At 50.0% G+C, this 25,142-nt stretch overlaps 2 protein-coding genes across 2 annotated transcripts in view; both read right to left on the minus strand.

Annotated features, from left to right (window-relative positions):
- LOC133349703 (homeobox protein Hox-B3a-like) overlaps positions 1–25,142 on the minus strand; it is a 355,311-nt gene that overhangs the window by 310,974 nt on the left and 19,195 nt on the right. The window lies entirely within an intron of this gene.
- On the minus strand, positions 788–25,005 carry LOC133349836 (spidroin-1-like). The gene is given in 3 exon segments (XM_061563638.1): positions 788–1,490; positions 23,717–23,843; positions 23,845–25,005. Coding segments are annotated over 3 exon segments (1,521 nt in total). The 3' UTR covers positions 788–1,257.

Raw genomic sequence — 25,142 nt, forward strand, 5'->3', positions numbered from 1 at the left:
AAAGAGACAAAGATCCCCTCGTATATATCATAGCCTTTAGCAGGCTGTCGTGGTGGGTGCAAGTGCTGTTAGCGAGCAACTACGAAGGCCGGCACGGGTGGTGGTGTGGGTGGGTGGGGGGCAGGAACACGTCCACCTACCTCGGGTTCGTAGCGCCAGTGCGCTAACCACTGCTCCACCGCTCCCCGCACGCGCACGCACGCACGCACGCACGCACACGTGCGCACGAAAACAAGAAAGCCACGCACGTCCATGATATCACTCTCGCTGGCGTCTGAACGCCGTACAAAGAAGTCACAGTGCCTTTCGTAAACATACACGGTCGTCGTTAGTGAAGTGTGTTTGACGAATAACAACAGAGGTACTTAGTGACACTGACAATTGTTTATCCAGGAGGGCCACGCTAAGGCCTAGCTAGGCCTTTTTTTTCAGAAGGGTCCCGCTACATTGAGGTTTAAAAAAAAATTACCAAGATATTTTCAGCCAATTAATAATGAGTGTTTCAAATAACGATAATATGATGATAACAATTATGATGACAATTATAATAATTATTATTATACGAGAGGAGGAAACTGGAAAACATCCGGAAAAACTCCCCCCCCCCCGCCCTCCCCCACTGTGCGAGGGCGCAACCCTCGATCCCCATACACAAACAGATGGCCGATTAATCCCTCTCGCTGTATACCTCCTTGTGCTGGCGAGCCAGAAGGGGGGTCGGGCGAGTGGGGGAGGTACGGCAAACCTCACCAAAGCCCACCCACAACTCCACACCACTTAGGGGGAGCTTCACAGCGACATCTGTGCTGGATAATAGGCGCCACGTGCAGCACAACAAGGTCAACCACGGCGCTCGTGCCAGGCTAGGTGCACTTTGAGTCACGCGCGAAGGAGTCGATGCACCACCACCGCCACCACCACACTGGTGCCCGCTGTTCAGGAGGTTCACGGAACAGACGCAGGTGCCATGACTTGACTTGAGATGAGATGACTGGCAGATGCACCAGCGCTGTCCATAGTTGAGGGGGGGGGGGGGGTGGGTTGCGGGGTCCTGGGGCGCCCCCACCACCACCACAACCCAACCCCTTTAAACTCCCCACCCCCCCAAAGCGCGGGGCCCGGGGCGAACACCCCAATGTGCCGTGCGCTCGGGACGGCTCTGAGAGTAGAGCCACCAACGCCACCAACAGCGGTAGCGAGGGAGCGATCAGCCCCTTGGCCGACCACCCACATCCCACCCCGACCCCCTTGGTCCCTCTATAAAAAGGGGTTCCCCGCGTAGTACTGCAGCCGGTCCCGGTTTAGCTTCTTCTCCTTCATCCGTCGGTTCTGGAACCAGATCTTGACCTGTCGGTCGGTGAGGTTGAGTAGGCGCGAGAGCTGCAGCCGCTTCTCCTTGTTGATGTAGACGTTGAAGAAGAACTCTCGCTCCAACTCGCGGATCTGGAACTTGGTGTAAGGGCAGCGCTTCTTGCGCACGCGGACAGCAGCTGTGGGTTAGGGGTTGTTGTTGTTGTTGTTGGTTGTTTGTTTGATTGATTGGTCGTTCGGTTGTTTTGGTTGTTAATGTGGATTTGAGAGGTGGTGTGTGTGTGTGTGCGGTGGGAGACGTGCGTATGTGGTTGTGTGCACAGCGTGGTGGTGGTGATGGTGAATGGTGTGGTGGTGTGTAGTGTGGTGGTGTATAGTGTGGTGGTGGTGGTAATGGTGTGTAGTGTGGTGGTGTGTAGTGTGGTGGTGTGTAGTGTGGTGGTGGTGTGTAGTGTGGTGGTGATGGTGTGTAGTGTGGTGGTGGTAGGGGTGTGTAGTGTGGTGGTGATGTGTGTAGTGTGGTGGTATGTAGTGTAGTGTGGTGGTGGTGTGTAGTGTAGTGTAGTGGTGTGTAGTGTAGTGTAGTGGTGTGTAGTGTGGTGGTGGTGTGCAGTGTGGTGGTGGTGTGGAGTGTGGTGGTGGTGATGGTGGTGGTGTGTAGTGTGGTGGTGGTAGTGGTGTGTATCGTGTGGTGGTGTGCTGTGTGTGTGTTGTTAGTGGTGTGAATAGGGAAGAGAGAGAGATGATGCGTATGCAGCGGGGTGTTGAGTAGAGTGTGTGTGTTGAGTAGAGTGTGTGTGTGTTGAGTAGAGTGTGTGTGTGTTGAATAGAGTGTGTGTGTGTTGAGTAGTGTGTGTGTGTGTTGAGTAGAGTGTGTGTGTGTGTGTTGAGTAGAGTGTGTGTATGTGTAGTAGTGTGTGTATGTGTGTGTGTGTTGAGTAGAGTGTGTGTGTGTTGAGTAGAGTGTGTGTGTGGGTGTGTTGAAAAGAGTGTGTGTGTGTGTGTGTTGAGTAGAGTGTGTGTGTGTTGAGTAGAGTGTGTGTGTAGTAGTGTGTGTATGTGTGTGTGTTGAGTAGAATGTGTGTGTGGTAGTGTGTGTGTGGTAGTGTGTGTGTTGAGTAGAGTGTGTGTGTGTTGAGTAGAGTGTGTGTGTGTGTGTGCAGTAGTGTGTGTATGTGTGTTGAGTAGAGTGTGTGTGTGTGTTGAGGAGAGTGTGTGTGTGTGTGTTGAGTAGAGTGTGTGTGTGTGTGTTGAGTAGAGTATTTGTGTGTGTAGTAGTGTGTGTATGTGTGTGTGTTGAGTAGAGTGTGTGTGTGTTGAGTAGAGTGTGTGTGTGTGTTGAGCAGAGTGTGTGTGTGTAGTAGTGTGTGTATGTGTGTATGTGTTGAGTAGAGTGTGTGTGTGTGTTGAGTAGAGTGTGTGTGTTGAGTAAAGTGTGTGTGTGTGTGGTAGTGTGTGTGTGTTGAGTAGAGTGTGTGTGTGTTGAGTAGAGTGTGTGTGTGGGTGTGTTGAAAAGAGTGTGTGTGTGTGTGTGTGTTGAGTAGAGTGTGTGTGTGTTGAGTAGAGTGTGTGTGTAGTAGTGTGTGTATGTGTGTGTGTTGAGTAGAATGTGTGTGTGGTAGTGTGTGTGTGGTAGTGTGTGTGTTGAGTAGAGTGTGTGTGTGTTGAGTAGAGTGTGTGTGTGTGTGTGCAGTAGTGTGTGTATGTGTGTTGAGTAGAGTGTGTGTGTGTGTTGAGGAGAGTGTGTGTGTGTGTGTTGAGTAGAGTATTTGTGTGTGTAGTAGTGTGTGTATGTGTGTGTGTTGAGTAGAGTGTGTGTGTGTTGAGTAGAGTGTGTGTGTGTGTTGAGCAGAGTGTGTGTGTGTAGTAGTGTGTGTATGTGTGTGTGTGTTGAGTAGAGTGTGTGTGTGTGTTGAGTAGAGTGTGTGTGTTGAGTAAAGTGTGTGTGTGTGTGGTAGTGTGTGTGTGTTGAGTAGAGTGTGTGTGTGTTGAGTAGAGTGTGTGTGTGTTGAGTAGAGTGTGTGTGTGGTAGTGTGAGGAGGGGGAGAGGATTGTGTGAAAGAGCGGAAGATGGAGAGAGAGAGAGTGAGATGGAGAGAGAGGGAGTGTGTGTGTGTTGGGGGAGGGGAGTGTGTGTGTGTTGGGGTGGGGAGTGTAGGTGTGTGTGTGTTGGGGGAGGGGGTGGGGAGTGTGTGTGTGTGTGTGTGTTGGGGGAGGGGAGTGTGTGTGTGTGTTGGGGTGGGCAGTGTGGGTGTGTGTGGGTGTTGGGGGAGGGGGTGACGTTCATTGTCGAGTGGGGTGGTGTGTGAGTGGGTGTGTGTGTGTGGGTGTGTGTGTGAGGTGGGGTGGATGTGCGTGGAGGGGATAAGAGAGAGAGTGAGGTACAATCTTGAGTGTGTGGGGTGAATGTACAGTGTTGGTGTGTTGTAACATGTACAGTGCGGTGTGCGTGGGGTTGTGTAGGGAGGGCACGGGGAGGAAGAGGAGAGACAGATTAAATGTGGTGGTGTGTGTGGTGGTGTGTGTGGTGGTGTGTGTGGTGGTGTGTGGGTGTGGTGTGTGTGTGGTGGTGTGTGTGGTGGTGTGTGTGTGTGGTGTGTGTGTGGTGGTGTGGTGGTGTGTGTGGTGGTGTGTGTGGTGGTGTGTGTGTGGTGTGTGTGTGGTGGTGTGGTGGTGTGTGTGGTGGTGTGTGTGGTGGTGTGTGTGGTGGTGTGTGTGGTGGTGTGGTGGTGTGTGTGGTGGTGTAGGTGGTGGTGTGTGTGTGTGGTGTGTGTGTGGTGGTGTTGTGGTGGTGTTGTGGTGTGTGTGGTGGTGTGTGTGTGGTGTGTGTGTGGTGGTGTGTGTGGTGTGTGTGGTGGGGTGTGTGTGTGGTGGTGTGGTGGTGTGTGTGGTGGTGTGTGTGGTGGTGTGTGTGGTGGTGTGTGGGTGTGGTGTGTGTGTGGTGGTGTGGTGGTGTGTGTGGTGGTGTGTGTGTGTGGTGTGTGTGTGGTGGTGTGGTGGTGTGTGTGGTGTGTGTGGTGTGTGGGTAGTGTGTGGGTGGTGGTGTGTGTGGTGGTGTGTGTGTGGTGTGTGTGGTGGTGTGTGTGTGGTGGTGTGTGTGGTGGTGTGTGTGGTGTGTGGGTGGTGGTGTGTGTGTGTGTGGTGTCGTGGTGGGGTGGGTGGTGGTGTGGTGGGGTGGTGTGTGTGTGGTTGTGTGGGTGTGTGTGGTGGTGGTGGAGTGTGGTGGTGTGTGGTTGTGTGTGGTGGTGGTTTGTGGGTGGTGATGTGTGTGTGTGGTGGTGTGCGTGTGTGGTGGTGTGCGTGTGTGTTGTGTTGTGGTGTGTGGTGTGGTTATGGTGTGTGTGTGTGTGGTGTGTGTGGTGTGTGTGTGTGGTGTGTGTGGTGGTGTGTGTGGTGGTGTGTGTGGTGTGTGGGTGGTGGTGTGTGTGTGTGTGGTGTGGTGGTGTGGTGGGGTGGTGTGTGTGTGGTGGTGTGGGTGTGTGTGGTGGTGGTGTGGGTGTGTGTGGTGGTGGTGGAGTGTGGTGTTGTGTGTGGTGTGTGTGGTGTGTGTGTGGTGTGTGTGTGTGGTGGTGTGTGGTTGTGTGTGGTGGTGGTTTGTGGGTGGTGATGTGTGGGTGGTGGTGTGTGTGTGTGGTCGTGTGTGTGTGGTGGTGTGCGTGTGTGTTGTGTTGTGGTGTGTGGTGTGGTTATGGTTTGTGTGTGTGTGGTGGTGTGTGTGTGTGGTGTGTGGTGGTGTGTGGTCGTGTGTGTGGTGGTGTGTGGTGGTGTGTGGTGTGGTGGTGTGTGTGGTGTGTGGGTGGTGGTGTGTGTGTGTGTGGTGGTGGGGTGGGTGGTGTGTGTGTGGTGGTGTGGGTGTGTGTGGTGGTGGTGGAGTGTGGTGGTGTGTATGGTGTGTGGTGGTGTGTGGTTGTGTGTGGTGGTGGTTTGTGGGTGGTGATGTGTGGGTGGTGGTGTGTGTGTGTGGTTGTGTGTGTGTGGTGGTGTGCGTGTGTGTTGTGTTGTGGTGTGTTTATGGTGTGTGTGTGGTGGTGTGTGTGTGGTGGTGTGTGTGTGGTGTGTGTGTGGTGGTGTTTGTGTGGTGGTGTGTGGTCGTGTGTGTGTGGTGTGTGGTGTGGTTGTGTTGTGGTGTGGTGGGGTGTGGTTGTGGTGTGTGTGTGGTGGTGTGTGTGTGTTTGGTCGTGTGTGTGTGTAGTGGTGGAGTGTGGTGGTGTGTGTGTGTGTGTGTCCGTGTGCGACTGAATGCATGCGTGATGTAATAACAGATTGTGTGCAAGTAATATATAGATGGGATGGACGCGAATAGTGGGGGGTGAGGCGTGGGGGTGGAGATATTGTGTGTTCGTGTGTGCGTGTGTGCATGTGTGTGTGTCACTGAGAGTATACGTGAGATGACATTGCAAAGTTGTATATAATGTGTGCGTGGGACAGGAACGTAGTATATCAAATTGATATTGTGTTGATGTGTGTATGTGTGGAGTGTTGTGTTCATGCATGCGTGTATAGTTGTGTGTGCGTGTGTAGCTCTGTGTTTGCGTGCGTGTGTGTGTAAGGTTGGGTGTGTGTGTTTGATGTAAACGTTAGGTTATATTCACATTGTATACGTGTGTGCGTGTATGTGCGTTAGTGCACGTGTGTATTGTGTGCACGCGCGTATTATCATGTGCATTGTATGTGTGCGTGTGTTATACGTGCGTGTACCGATTGCGTGTGAATATTCAAGAATAACAGATTGCGATTAGTGCAAGAAGGTACGTGCATGCGTAAGTACGTGTGCACGAGCCATCATGTATGTTGTGTGTGCGAGAGAGAGAGAGATGGTACGTGTATGAGATGATGCGTGCGTGTACACACACACACACGCGCGCACACACACGCACACACGCGCACACACACACGTTAAGCATTATCTGTATTACGATCAAACAGCATCAACAAACAACAACAACAACAGCATCAACAAACAACAACAGCATCAACAACAACAAACATCCAATTCGCAAGCGCAGTCGGGAGAAAGGCTCAATCCGCCGATTGGACATGTATCTTTAGCAACAAATAATGACACGTTATAAAATGGTAACTTTAATAAGCGTTATTCGCAGTCGGGGACTTTTGTAGGATGTTATGGTTAACGAACGTGCACGTTTCTTACTTAATAGGGTAATTGATCCTTATTTAATGTAATATGTTAAGTGACGAGATCGCCTCTGGGTCGATATCGAACTACGTAATTAAGCAATAGACCGATCGCATGTCAATCAATTAATTACGTGATCGGCCTCTTGATTAATTAAGTCACAAATCAAGCAATTAATTCCTTGATTAAGTAATGTATTAACTAATACGCTAGATCACGATTAGAATTTCGTGCAATGCAATTGCTTTGAACATATTTACAGATTCGTTCTTTGCATTTAAAAAAATCTACAATATGGTATTCAATTATTGATACTGCTTGACACTACTAACCGGCATTGTACACACACATGACAACAATTGTAACAATTATGTAAGTACGGTTTTTATATTAGCCACATTATTGTAGTTAATATTTTTTTGTGCCTGGTTGTACTTATCTATATTAAGCCGTATAGAGTTAAAGTTCGTTATTTCGGCATTTGATAATTCGTAATCGTGGATAATTCGGCACGGCCACGCATTCGTTATATACTGTAATTGCAAATTTGTAATACTGTATATACATACGTATATTAAATACACACAATAACAATCATAACAATGATGAAGGTAACATATATATATATAAAGCCACATTATTGTACGTAGTACTTTTGTACCTGGTTATACTTATCTACAATTAATCTTATACAGGTAGTCCCCGAGTTACGACGATTCGACTTACGATATTTCGATCTTACGATGGCGATAGCGATATGACAACATTCTAAAATATTTTACATTTTGCGCGGCAGGCTGCCGGGATGTACTGTACGCATACAAAATAATAAAAATAAAACATAATAAAATAATTCTCACGACGTTTCGGCCACAACGCAAGCAGCCGTCCTCAGGTGAAGAACAGGTCTGTCGGGAAGACAGCGTCTGAATGACGTCTGAATGACGCTGTCTTCCCGACAGACCTGTTCTTCACCTGAGGACGGCTGCTTGCGTTGTGGCCGAAACGTCGTGAAAATTATTTTATTATGTTTTATTTGTATTATTTTATTATTTCCCTTATACGTGACTTTACCGAAAGAACCAAGAAGATTAATCTCTGCAGTCACGAAAGCTTTACATCGAAATGTACGCATATAGTTTATACAGTACGGTACTGCAAATTGCTCTGTTTTGCTAAATTATCACCATTCTTTAAGACTCCTGGGTAGGCGAGGCCATCGTCGACTTACGATATTTTCTACTTACGATGGGGTCGTCGTAACGCATCTCCATCGTAAGTCGGGGACTACCTCGAGTTGCAAATGTGTACTAATGTGTACTAAGTTCATGATAATTGTAATAAACCCGTCGTTGTTGCAAGGAAGCTAAGAGACAGCCGTCACCATGTTCACGACCATCTCACAATCCTCGATTTAAACAATAACGGAGCTCAAGATGAAAGGCCATATGTTCTTCTAGGATTTCAAGAATATTCTGGTGAAAAGAATAACATTAATAGGAGCACACATTATACAGTTGGAGCGATTTTATGCGAGCCGTGGGCAATCTCCTTGTATTCGTTGCTCCCAACTCTTCAGCGTCGCTATCTATAATTGTTATTAATAATGTATTTAAATATTCCGCCATTTCAACTTCTTCCGCCATTTCAACTCAACTCTTCAACGCTTATTCATTTCCACGGAAAAATCCCGTGCAGCCAGCTACCCAGCTAGCTTCCGCGGCAACGGCCAACAGCGTTGCTGTTGGGATGGTGGAAAGGAGCCCAGTCAGCAGCCAGCCAGCAAACTCGAGGCACGGGTTATTTTTTTACACGCAGTGCAACACAGCCCTTTGTCGATCCACTGCTGGATGAATGCGTGTCGATCGATTGATGGCGTGGGGAGGGGGGGGGGAGTTGTTTGACCATACTTCACCACGCTGGTCATTATGGTTTGGTGGAGTAGGGGCCGTGGCTGAACCGGTGCCGATGTAAACTCGCCACCATTGGTGTTGGCCGTATCCTGGATACGAACTAAGGTCGCCGAGTTCAAAGCACAGTGCGCTAACCACTGCACCACCGCTCCCACACCTACAGTCTATTGATATCGACTCTTAATGACAACCATTCATTTGTTGTGTGCGCAACAATTAACGTGTTTTTTATATTTTATTTACGTATGAAAATTACGATGCCGATGTCGAATATCCAGCGCGCTGGTGAATGAGGTATTGGCGGATAATTGAAAGGTCGGATGTGTGGACACGTGGTCACGTGTGTACGCACGCAAGGGCATTTATTTACTGCGTTGCACAACCACCGCGTGTGTGTGGGTGGGTGGGTCCGTTACATCGGTTGCTGGTGCGGATGGATACGACGGTCGGATACGCGGCGTTGCTTCGTACTGGACGTACAGATTCGATGATGATGATGATGGTGATGACGGCGTTTTTTGAGTGGCAGATGTGTTGCCAGAAAGGCGCCACGCGTGTGTCAACAAATATTTTTTGTTAAAAATAGTTTTTTTACTTGACTAGGCTCCTGCTATGTAAGTTAGAGAATAAAACTGAACAAAACGAGACGGTGAACAACATGACTTCTATTCCTGTTCACCACCACCGCCTTTTACTTAATAACCCCACTCACGATCTCAACCACTATCAAACCTCATTGCGTACAGTTTTGATAATTTGCTGCAGGACGCATCGGAATAAAGGCGCTGCTTTATAAATCTATATCATAGATTTTTTTTTTCAAACCCCCACCGATATAACAATACAAACGAGGGGGTGGGGGGGGGGACATCACAAGGAGATGAACACGAACGTAATCTACGTCCGGTGTTCCAATTTGAAATTCGCCCGCGGACGTGAAGACCGCGTGAAAGAACCTCATGACCACGGAAGCTTCATGCACGCAGATAAATCAGATTGCAATCTGGGAATGACCGGAGAAACCCCTTCCACCCCCCAACCCCTACCTCCCACCTAGAACACGAGCAGCCGATAGACTCGTGGCAACAGATTTAGATTATTGGTTCTTTCGGTAAAGTCAGGTCGATAGAAAATTTAAATTAAATAAAAAATAAAAACAACGACGTTTTGATCACAACACAGGCGATCGTCATCGATCGCTTGTGTTGTGATCGAAACGTCGTAGTTTTTATTTTATTTTTATTTTTTCTAGCTACGTGACTTTACGGAAAGAACCAAGAATATGAATTCCTGCAGTCACGAAAGTTTTAAGTAAAAAAATATCGAAGACAAAGATGCCCCCCTCCCCTACCCCCCGCAGCCTTTAATAGACTGTTGGGTCACGTGCTGTGACGTGGCCAGCACCACGCCCGGCCGCCTTTGTTTCCCTCGTGGCGACCTTTTCAAATCGCACCGGGCACTCATTTTGAAGGCTGAGTCTACCTAGCGGAGGCCCGGGACCGGTTCAGATAATCGTCACTGGGTGCTGTTGCAATATCAACAACAACCGCCATTCACCACTAATTGGCGGTGACGTCACCACGGCGCTTGTGCCAGGCTACGTGCACCTTCAGGCAATATCCCACGAAGGCACGCAGGTGTGAGGATTCGCAGTGAGAGTAGGTGGATATTGCTGCACTGATGAGGCCCAAGAATGGTGAAACAGGTCCGCAGTTTTACCTATCATCGCTGCATCATCGTCGTCACTGCTTCTGCAGCTGCTGTCAGTTTGTTAAACTTTTCTCGAATCTGTCTTGATGTGGACCGAACACAACAGGAACCACACACACTGCACTGAAACTATTTTGTTTAAATTATTATTTTACCGGGGTAAGGCCCCACCGAGCTATGTAGCTCTTTGTCAGAAGCGACCTGGCCATCGCAAATGAGAGCTCAACGAAGTGTGGCTTATCACGTGGACATTCACAGCAGTGGCCAAACACTCTTAAGCGCACGTTTCTAAACGTGACAACTTCTTCCAGGGACATCATACTCTCTGGTTCTTTCGGGAAAATCCGACGCTGCGTTTTTTTGTTCACGCATTCACGGATGCCTGCGTCGTCTTGTTTTCACACGCACGCGCGCGCGCACGTGTTCGCGTCTTGCTTGAAACACACAAACGTGGTGCGCGTTACTGAATGTACAGCAGCTGTTGGGATGGCCACATTTTCTCAACCACCCCCCTTTGAGAGTGAGTTTGTGATTCTAAACGACACGCGTTCAAGTTCTGTCCAAGTGGTGGTCTGGAATGAGGCGGAGATGCTTTTGTTGTTAGGTACAATACTGCACGCGCCGCTGTGTATCGTTAATATAATATCACGTGTATTTATAGAGGGCGCCTTCATTCAAGGTGCTTGCCATCGCTTCCGGAGCGAAATGGAATCAGTCAGAATATGTATTACTGGTAGGAACCTCCTGGTTACACCAGCCCACATGGGATTATTGTGTCCGTCCATCCGTCGTGCATCCAAAAATGGGAGGGGTGGGGCTGGGTGGAGAGGGGAGGGTGGGGAGGGGCTGGGTGGGGAGGGGCTGGGTGGGGCTGGGTGGGGAGGGGCTGCTCACCCCGTGGTGCCCTTATTAAACTCAACGTTTAACCTACTCACGCCGGCTTGTGCCCACCCTCACAGTCGGTCATATTTGCGGAATACACCACGCCGCCGTTGACCCTGGCCATTGACCGAGCAACCCAACGTTCCTACCAGCTCCCTCCGCAGGAATGTGTTTAGACTGGAGGAATCCGATGATCTGTATCGCTGTTTGTCTCAGATGTCCAGTAGAATGATGTAGACGTCAGGGGCTTGCCACGAGAATTGAGGAATGAGTGACTGCGATAGAGGGATACTTGGGGATCACGAAAGGGCAGGGGAGGAACGGGAAGGAGTGGAGGGGCGAGGGTCGATGGAAAAGGAAGGGAATGGAGAAGAGGTGAGGCTTTGAGAGGAACGGAAGGAGGTTAACAAGGGGACTGCTTTGTGCACAGGGGCAGTGCTGAGTCTATGGACAGTGTTGAGTCTATGGGCAGTGCTGAGTCTATGGACAGTGTTGAGTCTATGGGCAGTGCTGAGTCTATGGACAGTGTTGAGTCTATGGGCAGTGCTGAGTCTATGGACAGTGTTGAGTCTATGGGCAGTGCTGAGTCCATGGGAGTGTTGAGTCTATGGGCAGTGTTGAGTCTATGGGCAGTGCTGAGTCTATGGGCAGTGCTGAGTCTGTGGGCAGTGTGATATGGGCAGTGTTGAGTCTATGGGCAGTGTTGAGTCTATGGGCAGTGCTGAGTCTATGGGCAGTGTGAGTCTATGGGCAGTGTTGAGTCTATGGGCAGTGAGTCTGGGCAGTGTTGAGTCTATGGGCAGTGTTGAGTCTATGGGCAGTGTTGAGTCTATGGGCAGTGTTGAGTCTATGGGCAGTGTTGAGTCTATGGGCAGTGTTGAGTCTATGGTACAGTTTGAGTTATGGGTAGTGTTGAGTCTATGGGCAGTGTTGAGTCTATGGGCAGTGTTGAGTCTATGGGCAGTGTTGAGTCTATGGGCAGTGTTGAGTCTATGGTAGTGTTGAGTCTATGGGCAGTGTGAGTCTATGGGTAGTGTGAGTCTATGGGCAGTGTTGAGTCTATGGGCAGTGTTGAGTCTATGGGCAGTGTTGAGTCTATGGGCAGTGTTGAGTCTATGGGCAGTGTTGAGTCTATGGGCAGTGTTGAGTCTATGGGCAGTGTTGAGTCTATGGGCAGTGTTGAGTCTATGGGCAGTGTTGAGTCTATGGGCAGTGTGAGTCTATGGGCAGTGTGAGTCTATGGGCAGTGTGAGTCTATGGGCAGTGTTGAGTCTATGGGCAGTGTGAGTCGGGCAGTGTTGAGTCTATGGGCAGTGTTGAGTCTATGGGCAGTGTTGAGTCTATGGGCAGTGTGAGTCTATGGGCAGTGTTGAGTCTATGGGCAGTGTGAGTCTATGGCAGTTTGAGTCTATGGGTAGTGTTGAGTCTATGGGCAGTGTTGAGTCTATGGGCAGTGTTGAGTCTATGGGCAGTGTTGAGTCTATGGGCAGTGTTGAGTCTATGGGCAGTGTTGAGTCTATGGGCAGTGTTGAGTCTATGGGTAGTGTGAGTCTATGGGCAGTGTTGAGTCTATGGGCAGTGTTGAGTCTATGGGCAGTGTTGAGTCTATGGGCTTGTTGAGTCTATGGCAGTGTTGAGTCTATCGGCAGTGTGAGTCTATGGGCAGTATTGAGTCTATGGGGTAGTGCTGAGTCTATGATGGTGCTGAGTCTATGGGCAGTGTTGAGTCTATGGGCAGTGTTGAGGTCTATGGGGCAGTGTTGAGTCTATGGGCAGTGTTGAGTCATGGCAGTGTTGAGTCTATGGGTAGTGCTGAGTCTATGGGCAGTGTTGAGTCTATGGGCAGTGTTGAGTCTATGGGATGCTGAGTCTATGGGCAGTGTTGAGTCTATGGTTAGTGTTGAGTCCTATGGGCAGTGTTGAGTCTATGGGCAGTGTTGAGTCTATGGTTAGTGTTGAGTCTATCGGCAGGTGTTGAGTCTATGGGCAGTGTTGAGTCTATGGGTAGATGTTGAGTCTATGGGCAGTGTTGAGTCTATGGGTAGTGTTGAGTCTATGGGTAGTGTTGAGTCTATGGGCAGTGTTGAGTCTATGGGTAGTGTTGAGTCTATGGAGTAGTGAGTCTATGGGCAGTGTTGAGTCTATGGGCAGTGTTGAGTCTATGGGCAGTGTTGAGTCTATGGGCAGTGTTGAGTCTATGGGTAGTGTTGAGTCTATGGGCAGTGTTGAGTCTATGGGTAGTGTGAGTCTATGGGCAGTGTTGAGTCTATGGGCAGTGTTGAGTCTATGGGCAGTGTTGAGTCTATGGGCAGTGTTGAGTCTATGGGCAGTGTTGAGTCTATGGGCAGTTGAGTCTATGGGTAGGTGAGTCTATGGGCAGTGTGAGTCTATGGGCAGTGTTGAGTCTATGGGCAGTGTTGAGTCTATGGGCAGTGTTGAGTCTATGGGCAGTGTTGAGTCTATGGGCAGTGTTGAGTCTATGGGTAGTGTGAGTCTATGGGCAGTGTTGAGTCTATGGGCAGTGTTGAGTCTATGGGTAGTGCTGAGTCTATGGGCAGTGTTGAGTCTATGGTTAGTGTTGAGTCTATGGGCAGTGTTGAGTCTATGGGCAGTGTTGAGTCTATGGTTAGTGTTGAGTCTATCGGCAGTGTTGAGTCTATGGGCAGTGTTGAGTCTATGGGTAGTGTTGAGTCTATGGGCAGTGTTGAGTCTATGGGTAGTGTTGAGTCTATGGGTAGTGTTGAGTCTATGGGCAGTGTTGAGTCTATGGGTAGTGTTGAGTCTATGAGTAGTGTTGAGTCTATGGGTAGTGTTGAGTCTATGGGCAGTGTTGAGTCTATGGGTAGTGTTGAGTCTATGGGTAGTGTTGAGTCTATGGGTAGTGTTGAGTCTATGGGCAGTGTTGAGTCTATGGGCAGTGTTGAGTCTATGGGCAGTGTTGAGTCTATGGGTAGTGTTGAGTCTATGGGTAGTGTTGAGTCTATGGGCAGTGTTGAGTCTATGGGTAGTGCTGCTTAATGTACACGGGAAGTTCATTCCAGTGGAGGAGTGCAAGGAGACAATCTGGTAAATGCATGTAAACTTAAATAATTGTGCAAACCTTGTGAACAAGATTCTTTATAACTCATCGAATTGCTGCCCTATGGTGAGGTGGCTATGACGCTGGCCTCAAACATCTCGGGATCGCCGGGCCCATTCCGATCGCCCGGAGCGGCAGGTGAGACAATGATGCAAATTTTTCTAAATTAATCATCTCATTTCGGTATGTAGAGATGCTTAGTCCAAAGACGCTTTACGTCAATTATAACATTGTACATAACATGACAGTGGTTGAGATCATAAACAACAGTGGGGTTGTTGTTCTTTAAAGTGGTGGTGGTGGTGGTAGGGATATGGCGACAAGTTCGGAGAGCAGTGATAGGGGTATAAGTAGTGATAGGGGTAGTGATAGGGGTATAAGTAGTGATAGTGAAATGGGTTGGGGTAGTGATGGGGGTAGTGATAGGAGTATACGTAGTGATAGGGATTGGGGGTAGTGATAGGGGTTTGGGTAGTGATAGCGGTGGTAATCGGGGTAGTGGTGGGGGTAGTTATAGTGGTAGTTATAGTGGTAGTTGGTGGTAGTTATAGTGGTAGTTGGTGGTAGTTATAGTGGCAGTGATAGTGGTAGTTACAGGGCTAGTTATAGTGGTAGTTATAAGGGTAGTGGTAGAGCTAGTGATAGTAGTAGTTATAGTGGTAGTAATAGTGGTAGTGGTAAGGTTCGCTATAGTGGTAGTTACAGGGCTAGTTATAGTGGTAGTTATAGTGGTAGTGATAGTGGTAGTTATAGTGGTAGTGACAGTGGTAGTTATAGTGGTAGTTACAGGGCTAGTCATAGTGGTAGTTATAGTGGTAGTGGTAAGGCTCGCTATAGTGGTAGTTATAGTGGTAGTGATAGTGCTAGTTATAGTGGTAGTTATAGTGGTAGTTTTCGGGGCAGTGGTGGGGGTAGTTCTAGCTGGGGGCACGGGTGCAGGGAGTTGGAGTAGCAGCAGGATGACGGTGGGGCTAGCGGAGAGTCGATTGGATTTAGGCCGTCTGAAGAGCGCGTCGATTCGTCGACAGAAGTACACATCTAGAGGGGCCCTCCCAGCAGGAGTGGCGTGGCCGCGACATTGCAGGGACTGCGCCTTTATCTCTGTATTGGAACTCGCGCAATGGGGAAGTGGTCGCATCTGCCGAGCTCATGGCCGGAACTCTCCTCCGAGACGTCATAGGAGCCGTGAAACTTTCCTGGCTAAGTTAATTTGAGACTGGTATTGTTGTTAGTTCAAGCTTTCGCGAGCAATATAATCCATAATAGAGGTGTTTTGGGTTAGATTGCGTAAAGGTGTGTCGTTAAACCCCTCCACCACCCGACACGGCCAACGAGTAAGGGTGGTCACGTAAACAGAACGTGACCATTCGTCACTAGTACAGCACTAACCGGTGTTTTGTGGCTTGGCTCTAATGTTGTGGCTTGGTTCTCCAACACGCCGGTTAGTGCTGTACTAGTGACGAATTGGCACGTTCTGTTTACGTGACAACCCTTACTCGTTGGCTGTGTCGGGTGGTGGAGGGTTTTAACGACACATTTATATATTTACGTGATCTAACCCAAAAAAAACTCTATTATGGATAATTTAGTTGCTGTTATTGTTGTTGTTCAGAGTGGAGGTGATGACATTGGTTCGGAGCGCACTGCGCATTGTAAACCCGCGCGGACTAAAGTTTGATTCCAGACAACGGCCTGCATCAGTGGCGAGTTGAATATACACAGGTTCCCGAGTGGTGAAGTATGGTCACGCATCCCCCATGTGACCGACCCATGCCTTTGGGGGGAGGGGCTCATCTAGCAGTGGATAGACACATTGTGTTAACTGGCGAGATGTTAACGCCCTCGCCTGGTATACAGGAGGTCGTGGGTTCGATCCGTCACCTGCTGTATATTTGGAGTTTGCGTGTCTCTCTCCCTGTTATCGCGTGGATTTTTCTCCGGGTCCACCGGTTTTTCCCTCCGCATTTAGAATCAACATCACGCGTTTAGAGTATTTGGCTGCTATGAATTTCCACGCGATGATGATACGCCACTTCGTTGAGCTATCATTTGTGGCCAGGTCGCTTCTGAAAAAATAGCTGTATATAGCTCAGTGGGCCTTACCTGGTAAAAATAAAAAAAGATGGTATAGAATAAACTACGATAGGCAAATGCGATCATTATTGATAATACATTGCCACAGTACGTTAACACACATATATAGCTACTGTTTTATAATTTACGCATATACTCGTATGCGTGTGAATTTAAATAGGCGGCATGGATTGCAAAGTTTGTACCAATGTACAATGAATAGGTACCCCGTGTGCTGTTTGAATATCAGCACTTTGGGGAGACAAAGGCGGCCGGCCGTGGTGCTAGCCACCCACCCCCTCGTGTGCCGTGTCGGCCTTAATAGGTGCTCGCTAACAGCACTTGCCCCAACAGTCTGTTAAAGCTACACGGGGGAGCTTTGTCTTTATTTGTATTCATTATGTAATCAAAACACCCTCTGTGTACAGACGAACAGACGTGTGCATATCTATATATATATTTTAATAGTCCATGCATTAAATTGTAAACTTAAAACATTAGACTCTTTATATAAATTATGTTTATGAAAGTCAAATGGCGTTCATGTAATGAATTATTAACATGACACAATATCTAATATTCCACAAATTCAACTATATTTTGTAATTACTAACGAACGCTGGTCAAGTGCCAATTTGTGAATCTGTTCAGATGTAGAGATGTCACTCGCCACTGATGCAAGCCGTGGGTAGGAGTCGAACTCGGTTAGCAAGGTTTCATAGCGCATCGCGCTAACCTCCGCTTGATACGTATCGTTTATAGATTAATTCGTGAATTCGTTCATTCACACATGAGTCTAGATTAGGTGTGTGTGTGTGTGTTCACGTACTCGATACGTGTAGTTCCAGGACCGGTTCAGATAATCGTCACCGGTCTTGGCCGTGAGCGCGAATCGAACTCGGGGTCTCTTGGGTTCGTAACGCGGTGCAGCAGCGCTACCACTGCGCCACCGCTCCCCACGAGTGCAAACGCGCACGGACAAACACACACGTACACACACACAGACACGTACACACACACACGTACACACACACACGTACACACACACGTACACACACGTAGACACACACGTACACACACGTACACGTACACACACACACACGTACACACACACGTACAAACACGTACACACACGTACACACACACACGTACAAACACGTACACACACGTACGCACACGTAGACACACGTACACACTTGTATAGAAACGCACATTTCAGTCTTGGCACGTGTGCGTTTTACACAGTCTACGCTTGTACACGTGGACATTGTACGCAATGAGATGGATGCTGTAGTACTGTGCAGTGTACGGGTTTGTTTGGTTACGATGCGCTCTGACGAAGGGCCATTTCCCGAAACGTCGCCTGTTGTTTTTACTTTTAAGGCCACAGTGTTATTGACGAATGCGTTGTATTGCGTTTTACAAAATACATGTATGCTGAAATTATCATTCGAACCAACTTAGTTATGATCCTCTGTGTAGCCTGAACCGACTGTTGGGGCAAGTGCTGTTAGCGAGCAGCACCTATGAAGGGTGGGGGTGGTCAACACCACGCCCGGCCGCCTTTGTCTCCCCAGTGGCGATGTTTACAACACCGCGCCGGGCACTCATTTGCGACTGAGTCGACCTAGGGGACGTCCAGCACCGATGCAGTTAATCGTCACTTGTGTTAGTTGGTGTCCGCGGGCGTAAAAATGCACAAATATATAACGTGTGTACGGACATATACCACCCTATATAAAGAACTAGACAGTCAGAGCAAAGCTGTTAGCGAGCACCTATTAAGACCGGATCGGCGCATCGAGCCACGACCCACAACGCCGTCTGTAGTCTGATTGTGAACCACGCCCTGGCCGCCTTTGTCTTCCCGGCGCCGAAACTCACCCCCAAAGCGCCAGGTACTCGTTTAAGTTCGAGTCGACCTGTATCAGGCCCGGGATCAGTTCCGATATAACTCTTAGCTCCGGTCGGCAATTTAACTCAGCTGTGGTCGCGGGAGGTGGATAGGCAGTGCGCCAACTACTGCGCCACCGCTCCCCGCCTATCGCCACGAGTTTCATTCCCCGTGTAGCCACAGAGACTGCGAGTATCACTTACGCAAACACACACGTTCAGACGCAGAGTAAAGCTTTTATAATGACAAATATGCAACGTAGTTGACACGGCTAGCTACTCACGCGTATACACATAAGTACACACGCGTGCATAGCCACGAAGTATGTTTATAATATCCCTCATTCATACATATATATACATAAATAAATACAGAGATCCACCGTATATCCTTAACATATTTTTTGGGAAAGTAGTGTTTGCGAGCACCTATGAAGGCCGGCGCGGAACACGAGGGGGATGGGTGGCCAGCACCATGCCCGGCCGCCTTTGTCTCCCCAGTAATCATTTGAGGCTGAGTCGACCTAGAGGAGGCCCAGGACGTGTTCAAATAATCGTCACCGGTGGTGTTGGTGGCCGTGAGCGGGAATCGAACTCGGGTCGCCGGGTTCGTAGCGCAACGCGCTAACCACTGCACCATCGCTCCCCCATATATACAGACACACATATACCCAAACGATTATATATATACACACAAACACGCAGACATATAATCAAACACACAATCACCACTCGCACGGCTACACACACAACCACACACTCACAGACACAACTACACACAATTTGCATGTACACAGAAACGCACGTGTGCGTGCATGTGTGCGTCGAACTTCTGTCGCACCGTACGTAGCCGACCAGTTGCAACACTTAGAATGTCACACGTACATATGCACGCACACTGAACCAGTTACACACACACACACACCCATATAACCACAACCTCACACTCCACCAAATGACAACCACACACATCTATACAACCTAACACTACAGTGAGAATCACACGCTCGTGCTAACAACCTTACAACCTACACATAGGCAACCACACACACACATATAGTAATGTACACCCTGCGAGATGCACACAGACACACAACTACACACACACAGATATAGTCATGTAGACTCTGCGAGATGCACACAGACACACAACTACACACACACAGATATAGTCATGTAGACTCTGCGAGATGCACACAGACACACAACTACACACACGCACAGATATAGTCATGTACACGATGCGAGATGCACACAGACACACAACTACACACACACGCAGATATAGTCATCTACACGATGCGAGATGCACACAGACACACAACTACACACACACAGATATAGTCATGTACACTCTGCGAGATGCACACAGACACACAACTACACACACACACAGATATAGTCATCTACACGATGCGAGATGCACACAGACACACAACTACACACACGCAGATATAGTAATGTACACCCTGCGAGATGCACACAGACACACAACTACACACACACAGATATAGTCATGTAGACTATGCGAGATGCACACAGACACACAACCACACACACAGATATAGTCATGTAGACTATGCGAGATACACACAGACACACAACTACACACACACAGATATAGTCATCTACACGATGCGAGATGCACACAGACACACAACAACACACACAGATATAGTCATGTAGACTATGCGAGATACACACAGACACACAACTACACACACACACACAGATATAGTCATGTAGACTATGCAAGATGCACACAGACACACAACTACACACACACAGATATAGTCATGTACACGATGCGAGATGCACACAGACACACAACTACACACACACAGATATAGTCATGTAGACTATGCGAGATGCACACAGACACACAACTACACACACACAGATATAGTAATGTACACTATGCGAGATGCACACAGACACACAACTACACACACACAGATATAGTCATCTACACGATGCGAGATGCACACAGACACACAACTACACACACACAGATATAGTCATCTACACGATGCGAGATGCACACAGACAACCATATGCATAAGCACACACACACACATCTACACACACGAGATAAACACAGACACACAAAATTACAATACGCGCATTAGAGCTATACACAACTCCCAGATGCACAACCATGTATACAAAATGGCACACGGTTGGCTACGTACGGTGTGAAAGAAGTTCAACATACATACAGACATAGCCACACATTCACAGACCCATGAACACGAAATCAAATACAGTGATACATAACCACATACAGATCATAACCACTCACATAAGTGATAACACTCAACCGCACTCAACATTACTACATTGGCACACACCGTTACATTCAACTGCATACAAAGATCCCCGTATAGCCTTTACAGCCTGTAGGGGCAAGTGCTGTTAGCAAGCGCCTATGAAGGCCGGCACAGCACCCGAGCGAGTGGGTGATGTTTAGACACCAGGTACTCATTTTAGGCTGAGTCGACCTAGGAGAGGCCCAGGACCGGTTCAAATAATCGTCACTGGCGTTGGCCCTGAGCAGGAATCGAACCCGGGGCGCCAGGTTCGTAGCGCAGCGCGCTAACCGCTGCGCCACCGCTCCCACTGCATACAACCACACACACACACGATCACACTCAACTACACACAACATTGATGCACACACAACCACACACAACCACACACAACCACACACAACCACACACGACCACTCAACTAAACACAACCGCATTAATAGACAACCACATATTATGATAATTCAGACACACAACACTGAACCACACACAATCGTGGATGCAAATCCACACTCAACCACACAAAGACAAAGATACTCCCGTATAGCCTTAACAGACTGTAGGGGCAAGTGCTGTTAGCGAGGACCAATGAAGGCCGTCACAGGACACACGAGGGGGTGGGTGGCCAGCACCACGCCCGGCCGCCTTTGTCTCCCCAGTGGCGATGTTTACACACCTGCACCAGGTACTCATTTGAGACTGAGTCGACCTAGGGGAGACCTGGGACCTGCTCAGATAATCGTCACTGGAATTGGCCGTGAGCGGGAATCGAACTGGCCTCGCTGAGTTCGTAGCGCAGCGTGTTAACCACTACACTACCGCAACTACAAACACGAACATCTACACAACAATCACATATATACACAGAACCACAACAACAACAACACACAGATATAAATACTGTACCAAAGACAAAGATCCACCCATCCCCCGTATAGCCTGAATAGACTGTTGGAGCAAGTGCTGCTAGCGAGTATCACCGATGCAACGACGTGCACATAATCACACACACAACCACAAAGACAACCACACACACACACAACCAGAAAGACACAACATATACACAGAACCACGACAACAACAACACACTCGGAACCACACACACAACACGCACACAGCCACACACACGCACACACCCACGCACACGCAGAGCCACACACGCACACAGCCTACGCACACAGCCACACACACGCGCGCACGGACACACACACGCACGCACACAGCTACACACACGCAGAACCACACGCACACAGCCACACACACCCGCACACAGCCACACGCACGGAGCCACACACACACGCAAACAGCTAGACACACACGCACACAGCTAGACACACATGCACACACACACACAGCTAGACACACACGCACACAGCTAGACACACACGCACACACAGCTAGACACACCCACACAAAGGCACACACACAGCCAGACACACGCAGAGCCACACACGCACACACACACAGCCACACACACAGGCACACAGGCACACACAGCCACAAACACACGCACACACAGCCACATACGCACACACACGCACACACACACGTACGCACGCACACAGACACACACGCACGCACGCACACACACACAGACCACACACGCACATACACACGCGCACACAAACACGCACACACAGCCACGCACACGCAGAGCCACATACAGCCACACGCACACACACACAGACACACAGACACAGACACACACAGACGCACGCACACACACATGCACACACACACACAGACACACACACACACAGACACACCCGCACACACAGACACACCCACACGCACACACACCCACACACATACCCACACACACCCACACACACACACCCACACACACAGACACACCCACACACACAGACACACCCACACACACTGACACACACACACTGACACCCACACACACTGACACACACACACACACCCACACAGACACACCTACACACACACTGACACACGCATACATACCCGCACACACCCACACACAGACACACCCACACACACACTGACACACACACACATACCCACACACACCCACACACACACCCACACACACCCACCCACACAGACACACCCACACACACTGACACACACACACCCACACACACACATACCCACACACACCCACACACACAGACACACCCACACACACACTGACACACGCACACACACTGGAACACACACACACAGACACACACTGACACACACACACAAACACTGACATACACACACACACTGACACCCATCACACACACACTGACACACACACACACTGACACACACACACTGACACCCATCACACACACACACACCCACACACACACTGACACACACACACTGACACACACACTGACACACACACACTGACACACACACACACTGACACACACACAGACACGCAAACACCCACACACTGACACACACACACACACACACTGACACACACACCCCACACTGACACACACACACACTGACACACACTGACACACACACACTGACACACACACACTGACACACACTGACACACACCATACACACACACACCCACACACTGACACACACACACACACTGACACACACACACCCACACACTGACACACACACAGACACACACACACACACTGACCACACACACACTGACACACACACTGACACACACACACACTGACACACACACACTGACACACACACAGACACACAAACACCCACACACTGACACACACACACACACTGACACACACACCCACACACTGACACACACACACTGACACACACTGACACACACACACACTGACACACACACACTGACACACACTGACACACACATATACACACACACCCACACACTGACACACACACACACTGACACACACACACCCACACACTGACACACACACTGACACACACTGACACACACACACACACTGACACACACACACACTGACACACACACACACTGACACACACTGACACACACACATACACACACTGACACACACACACACTGACACACACACACTGACACCCACACACACACATATACACACTGACACACACACACACACACTGACACACACACACTGACACACACACACAGACACACACACACACTGACACACACACACTGACACACACACACACTGACACCCACACACATACACACACTGACACACACACTGACACACACACACACTGACACCCACGCACATACACACTGACACAGACACACACTGACACACCCACACACATACCCACACACACACACAGCCGCACAGACACACACTGACACACACACACACTGACACACACCCACACACATACCCACACACACACACACAGCCGCACAGACACACACACAGACACACACACACCACACAGGCGCAACTCGCACGCGCGCACTCACGGACGGGTCCGGCTGTCCCCGCTGCGTCCGCGGCGTCTCGCGGGTGCCGAGTGGGACTTGCGTCCCCCACGCTCCCCGCTCCTCCTCCACCACCACCACCACCACCTCCACCGCCACCACCACCACCAGCCACCGCCACCACCACCGCCACCACTCCTGTGCCGCGGCGAACTTTCCCCTTCTCCCTTCCTCTCTCCTCCCTCTCTCTCGGCTGCCCCCTTATGATGATGATGATGCTGCTGATGATGACCACCGCCACCCACCTCCCCGTGCTCCCCACAATGATTCAAATCGTGCAAATGCATTTGCATCGCTCCAGCGCCACCACCACCACCACCGCCGCCGCCGCCAGCAGCAGCAGCAGCAGCAGCGATGCCCTCCATCACCCCGTCGTAGGACGCCGCTTCGAAGAACTGATCGAAGCCCTGCGGCAAGACCCCGTTGCGTCCCACCGCGCTGAAGAATCCCGTTCCGCGCGAAGCCGCCGCCGCAGCAGCCGCAGCAGCAGCCGCGTGAGCAGCGGCTGCTGCTTGTGCGTAAGCGGCGTGCGCCGACGTGGGCGATGAGAAGTAGTGTCTGTACAGCTGGTCTCCGGGACCACCACCACCGCCGCCGCCACCACCACCCGTGGCAGCAGCAGCAGCGGCAGCGGCGGTGGTGTTGATGTTGGTGGTGGTGGTGCCACCCTTCAGCATCGCCAGCTCCGCGTGTGCGGCGAATTCTGCGCGCTGCTGCGGGTGCAGGTGATCCCCCGAGGGGCCGTGCCCGGGGAACGCGTGCGCTGACACTTCGTCGTTGGCTGCTGCGATGCTGTTGCTGCTGCTGCTGATGCTGCTGTTGTTGCTGCTGTTGTTGCTGCTGCTGTTCGCACCGCCAATACCGCCACCACCATCAGCGCCAGCAGCACCGTTAGCCGCAGCTGATATTGCCAGACCACCGTCACCGTCACCATCACCACAACCTCCTGCAGCAGCAGCAGCAGCAACAGCAGCACCGCCAGCTGTGCCAGCGCTCCGTCCAATGTACTTGTGGTGGTGGTGGTGGTTGTCTTGGACTGCTGTGCCTCCTCCGTACGCTGCGCGATACGGGGAGAAGTGCTCTGGCCGGTGGGGATGGTGGTGGTGGTGTGGATGGTGGTGGTGGTGGTGGTGGGGATGGTGGTGGTGGTGGTGTCCACTCTGCATGTAGTACGCGGGACAGCTGGGCAGGTAGACACTGGAGGCGTTTGCACTTCGCTCATCGAACTCTGCAGCAGCAGCAGCTGCAGCAGCAGCAGCCGCCGCCGCCATTCCGTCTTGCATCAAGTGAGGGGATAGGCGGACCCCAGTGCCCGGATAAACGAGGTTGAGCGACCCCAGCATCGATCGGCTGAGTTCCCACCCACCACCACCCACCCACCACCACCCACCCACCACCCACCCACCAC

The sequence above is a fragment of the Lethenteron reissneri genome, chromosome 31 (genome assembly GCF_015708825.2).
Source record: "Lethenteron reissneri isolate LAM-NWPU_2019-01 chromosome 31, ASM1570882v1, whole genome shotgun sequence".
NCBI lineage: Eukaryota > Metazoa > Chordata > Hyperoartia > Petromyzontiformes > Petromyzontidae > Lethenteron > Lethenteron reissneri.